We start from the raw sequence: 6,047 nt of genomic DNA, 5'->3' as shown, positions 1-6,047 counted from the left end.
ATTCATCTAACCAAAAGAGATAGAAAAGGCAGCCAACCATGCAAAGAAGTTCTCTACAAAAAAAGGAATGCAAAGAGAAGGATTTCTCGATGACAGACATCTTTTGCTCAGAATTTCTCTTGTCGAACATTTTTTTATGGAAATTGTTTACCAAGCATCATGATCATGATGGTTTTTTCAGGCATTTCATTAAACTATACACATTAAACAAAATATAAGATGTCAAACAAACCAAATATTGGACTTGCCGCTTCAAGTTGCCATGGAAATCAAGTAGTCAGATACCTTCATAGCTTTTATCTGGATAACTTTCTTTTTGTATAGAGGACCCACAGCTGCTATCGGAAACATATAAAAAAAATTAAAAAAGAAAAGAAAAAAAAAAGAAGAGACCATTAAAACATGAAAATATAGAGCAGGGGACGAAGATAAAAGGTTTTCCCCGCAAAATCTAACGATACCAATTTGATCTCAATTGTAAGTGGGTAGTGTACCAAAGAGAGACAAAAAAAAATATTGAAACACAAAGAGGAATTGAATTAAATTCCAATAAGCTCCCAAACAATTGTATGGCATAGATGATAAATCAGTAAAAAGTGGAGAAAGGAAACCGGCTTCACCCACAGAATCACCAGAGAGAAATAAACACCCAATCCTTGTTCATAAAGCTGCAAGATATGAAAACATAACTATGTGCTCATCTTAGAACCAAATTGTGTGACCCATTGAAAAAAACAAAAAGAATGAAAAGAGTGTAGTGTTCCAACAACTGCATGGAATTAGAGAAGAGCAAACCTGAGCGAGCAATGGCTTTAGTACCATCTTCTCTTCCTGCAAGATTTTTCAGATTTTTCTTTTCAGGTTCTTATTTTGTGGCCTTCTATATATCTCTCATCCACCAAAACTGCTCCTTTTTTCACGATTAGGGCGTTTCTTTTCCTCCTCAACCCACTCTGCACGTTCTCTCCTTCCGCAAAACGGTTCCCGGTTAGACGCATAGCAGTTTCCGATCCATTACCCGTGTGCCTTCTCCGTGTTTTGTTTTGTTCCACTGATTTTACTGTCTTGTCCTCATTTTAAATATTACTTTCGTTTTTGCCTCCTGACTTACGATTTTAACCCTATTTTATTTGTGTATTACAATTATAGTCCTTCTATATAGGAATGGGTTTGTGCTGTTTTTTTTTTTTAAATGAGGGCATTCTTGGTATTTTATAATGCTTCACCAAACTGGGGCTTTCACTTTATATATATAGATAAAAAGCTTGGCAGGAATTTCAACCAAGTTGAAGGAAAAAAGCGTCCTGCACAAATAACCATTTTCAACACATATCTTCTAACAGAGCATCTAAAATCAAATCCGGGGGTTCTCCTTCCCATGTTACTCCGCTCGAAACTCCCAAAGCAGCACGAACCATCCTATATGCGACGTTGTTAGCTTCTGATGCGCAAAATTTAGCATTGTGTCCTCGGAGGTCATTAATTATAGGTCCCAAGAAAGAACAGTCGTCCTCAGAGCGACTCACCGCTGCAATCACCACCCTCAAATCTCCCTCCAACACCGTATTCGAACTAAATCTATGAAGGCCATTTATAAATTCCACTGCTCTTCGAGCCGCAAGCATCTCAGCATGTAGTGGTGAACTACTACATGGCAAAAATGCCCAGAAAGTGCAGCAATAAAGCTGCCTGAACAATCGTGCACTACCACACCATAACCTCCCCTCTTTGATCTTTCTCCCCATGCTTCATCAAAATTGCACTTAAACAATAGTCCACCGTTGTTTTGCCTTGGTTTTGCTTAAACTCAGATGATAACAATACGTGACTATGACTTATCTGAAAAAGTTTGCTCTTAAAAACAGTATGCCACGTCGCAATCTCCTCTAGTATATTACAACGGGGATATTAAAAATTGTCTCAATCTTATTTATATTCGCAAAATATATTACAATTTTTTTAGAAAATTTTAATGAAAAACTCATGGTACTGTTCATTTTAACGAAAAATCATATTTTTACACTAAAAAATCAATCGTTAAAACTCAAAAATTTCAAGCATTCTTTATTAGTTTTTTTTTTTTTTTAGATATATTTTGAAAACCATTTTTTAAGAGAAAGATAATTTCCAAAACATTGTGATTCACAAATCCAGACAAAGATCCCAGCCGGGATGTCACCCCACCAAATGTTAGGGATCCAGAGATTCGGACCATTGAAATTTAATTCAACGGTTACAAACAGAAAAGTATGTCTAAAAGTGATAATAATTGTAATCGTTGGATCAAATTTCAAAAGTCTGAATTTCTAGATTCTTAGAACTTGATGAGAGAGATCCGGCTGGGATCCCTGTCCCACAAATCCACCTCTATCTGCCTGTCAAAAAAACAGAACAAAGAAACTAACCAAATCACGTCATATTCGTGTTACCACTTTATCAATCCCCTAATCCAGCTCACACTACACGCCAAAATCCCTGTTTTTCACCCACCATTTTTAAAATAAAAAACTATTTTTACCTGTTACTTTTTACCAATTACTACTAATTTCACTTCGTTAACTTACTGTCCTGAAGAGAACACCCCGCATTTCCCGAGAAAATGCCATAATTTTCTCTCTTATCAAACAAAAAAGATAAAAAAATAAAATAAAATTACCGAGAGAAAAGAAGAAAAAAAAAGAAGTAAAAACCCAGAGATGGGTCCATTTCTCTTTCATGGAGATCACAAAAAATAATCTGCAATTCTGCATCCCATAATCACAAAATAAGAAAGCCAAAGAATCTCTGTCCTTTTTCTTCATTTTTTGCAACAAAAATAAAAGGGTGTTCCTTTTTGTTTCAAAGTTCAAATCGTTCTTCCAAATTTTCAGATTCAAACCTTCAACAATCTGAAACTTTGCCCCCACTTTTCATGTACATTTACATTTACATTTCCTCCTCTCTGTCTCCACAGTTATTGGGAGGTTTCATGTTTGATTGGTGAGGTTGCAAATGTAATTTGAATCCTCTCAGAGTTTTGCATTGTTGCTGTTCTTGCTGGTGTTGGGTTTTGGAATCAGAATCCGGGGACCCACATTGCCAAGATTTGATTTTTAATCAATGCCCTCCTCAATTTCAAACATTTCCCTCAAGAAATTTCAGATATGGTCTCTGTTTTCCCCAATTCGAGCTCAGATTTATGAGAGAGAGATAAATTAAGGGTTTGTTCTTCCCTAATTTCATATGGGTTTGATCTGAAGTCCCTGTCTTTGATTGATATTTTGATAAATTTTCACAATGCTCAAGCAATTCCTCAGTAAACTGCCGCGGAAGGCCTTGAAATCCGACGAGCGGCCCGAGTCGCCGCGGACAAACACGACCCGGTCCGGGAGTCGGACTGGGCCGTCGGGCCTGGGCGGTGGCACCCCTCGATCCAACGGCGGAAATAGTTCGGGCCCAGGTAAAGCGAACGCACCGAAACGCATGTCGTCCGCGGTGTTTCCGGCGAGCGTGGTGGCCGGAATCGAGCCTTTGGTGCCGTTCAAGGACGTGCCGACGCCAGAGAAGATGAACCTCTTCGTCAGCAAGGTGAGCCTTTGCTGTGTAACGTTTGATTTCACAGACCCATCTAAGAATTCGATAGAGAAAGATGTTAAGAGGCAGACATTGCTTGAACTTGTAGACTTTGTAGCAACTGGGTCGATGAGATTCAGCGAGCCAGCCATTTTAGCAACCTGTAGAATGTGTGCCATTAATCTGTTTAGAGTTTTCCCGCCAAATTACCGGTCCCATTCCAACGGCGGGGCGGGTGAGAACGATGATGATGAGCCCATGTTCGACCCCGCCTGGCCGCATTTGCAGATTGTGTATGAATTGCTGCTTAAATTCGTGACATCTTCGTGTCTTGACGCGAAGGTTGCGAAGAAGTATGTAGACCATTCGTTTATTTTGAGGTTGCTTGAGTTGTTTGATTCCGATGACCCTAGGGAGAGAGATTGTTTGAAGACCATTCTGCATAGGATTTATGGCAAGTTCATGGTTCATAGGCCATTTATTCGCAAGGCTATCAACAATATATTTTATCGGTTTTTGTTTGAGACTGACAGACATAATGGGATTGCTGAGTTGCTGGAGATATTTGGGAGTATTATTAGTGGGTTTGCGTTGCCGTTGAAAGAGGAGCACAGGGTATTCTTGTGGAGGGTTTTGATTCCTCTTCATAAGCCGAAGAATCTAGGGTCTTACTTCCAACAGTTGTCCTATTGCGTCACGCAGTTTATAGAGAAGGAGCCGAAGTTGGCTAGTGTTGTTATAAAGGGTTTGTTGAAATACTGGCCGATAACAGGTAGTCAGAAAGAGGTGATGTTCTTGGGTGAGTTAGAAGAGATTTTGGAATCGGTTAACATGGTGGAATTTCAAAAGATCATGGCCCCTTTGTTCTGCCGGATTGCATGCTGCATTAACAGTTCCCACTTCCAGGTAATTTTCCCTTCGGGTTTGGTTTCCCGTTTAATAAGTATTGTGTTTATTCTTCACTTTGCCCTGTATCATGTTTATTTTGAAGTATATTTTGGACCTAGAAGTTTTAGGAATGCATAAAGTGGAATTCGATGATTGCTTCTAGTGTTTGTCGTGGATTGTATGAATGCTTGTGTAAGTTCACTCTCCGGAAAAGAATTTGAAACTTATCTTAAAATGTTTCAGGTAGCTGAAAGGGCCCTTTTCTTTTGGAACAATGACAACATTGTGAACTTAATCACACATAACCGTCAAGTGATTCTGCCCATCATTTTACCAGCCTTGGAGAGGAACTCCCAGAACCACTGGAACCAAGCAGTTCTTAATTTAACTTTAAATGTCCGAAAGATGTTTGTTGAGATGGATGATCAGCTATTCCTCTCCAGCCACACGCACTACATGGAGGAAGAAGCAAAGCAAAGCTCGGCTGCCAAGAAGCGAAAGGAAGCATGGGAACAGTTAGAGAATGCAGCTAGTCTCCAGCCGGGAACCAGAAACACTGCAGTTCTGGTAATGCCTATAGCGACCTCAATCGCCTGTTAAAAGTTAACTTCCGAACTGATGCTATTGCAACCGATGTTTTCCCGTATTTCCTCTCTTTTTACGGTGGTTGGGAGTGACGGGATTAAGAGAAATGTATGGAAAATGGCTATAGTTTCAGGGGTGGGATTGTATTTTTGTAATGGTCCTTTGACAGCCACTGGTTGTAACCTTGTCTTTTGCTTCCCCCGAATGGTGTTTCTTGGGAAGGACCTTCCCACAATTTTCTGTACTACTGCTACTAGCTTAATTGGCTAATTCCTTTTTAGCCCTCTGTAACCTTTGATGTTCAAGAACAACTCGCATGTAACGGGTTTACTACCCTAGTGACATTCCTGTCTATGCAAGTCGTTCTCCTGTTGTTCAGCTTCAGCTATGTCTTTATCAAAACTAATTTATAGATCAATGTTTTTGTCAATGCCAAATTATAGCAAATTATAGCAGGCAGTTTTCAGTTTTAATTATTTAGATCTTCATGATTTAATGGATCCCTACATGCTGCCTGGTATGATGAAGGGGAATAATATTATGGGTAAGTATGATTCCACCAACAAAAAGTATGGGCAAGATCAGATATATGAAAAATAAAAGAGGGAACTAGGTAAGGTTGTCACATCATATCCATGATGGGATCTCCTGTTGGTTGGCATGTCGTTTGAAAAAAATAATAAATTTGCAACGAGAAAAACTTTCATGCACCCGTTGCATGAAACATGGGTTGCATTCGTTATATTTTGTTTCTAGTGCATGATTTTGAATATGAGACAACTATTTCATGTAACGGGTGCATGAAAGTTTTCTTCTCGATGAGGGACACCGTTGATGTGTCCATTGCAATTGCATTAGGTTAAAGGCTCATAACACAAGGGTTTTCAACACCTTGAACTGAGTAGTTGGTTTGTATGAAAAGTTTTTGGATTATATGACTTGTTTGAGATTACTTTTGTGAAAAACACTTATGCTCATAAGTATTTTTGTTAAAAGCAATTTCATTAGAGATATGTGAAACT

General features: G+C 39.0%; 1 protein-coding gene across 1 annotated transcript; it reads left to right on the top strand.

Annotated features, from left to right (window-relative positions):
* Positions 1–2,573: 2,573 nt before the first annotated feature.
* Positions 2,574–5,409, top strand: LOC137707532 (serine/threonine protein phosphatase 2A 57 kDa regulatory subunit B' kappa isoform). The gene is made up of 2 exons (XM_068446420.2): positions 2,574–4,458; positions 4,684–5,409. The coding sequence occupies exons 1-2, from the start codon at positions 3,277–3,279 to the stop codon at positions 5,038–5,040; spliced, it is 1,539 nt and encodes a 512-aa protein (XP_068302521.2). The 5' UTR covers positions 2,574–3,276; the 3' UTR covers positions 5,041–5,409.
* Positions 5,410–6,047: the final 638 nt, after the last annotated feature.

This window comes from Pyrus communis, chromosome 15, assembly GCF_041283825.1.
Source record: "Pyrus communis isolate YQ-2024b chromosome 15, ASM4128382v1, whole genome shotgun sequence".
NCBI classification, from domain to species: domain Eukaryota; kingdom Viridiplantae; phylum Streptophyta; class Magnoliopsida; order Rosales; family Rosaceae; genus Pyrus; species Pyrus communis.
The sequence above is the reverse complement of the archived record's forward strand: the minus strand, read 5'-3'. Positions and strand labels throughout refer to the sequence as shown.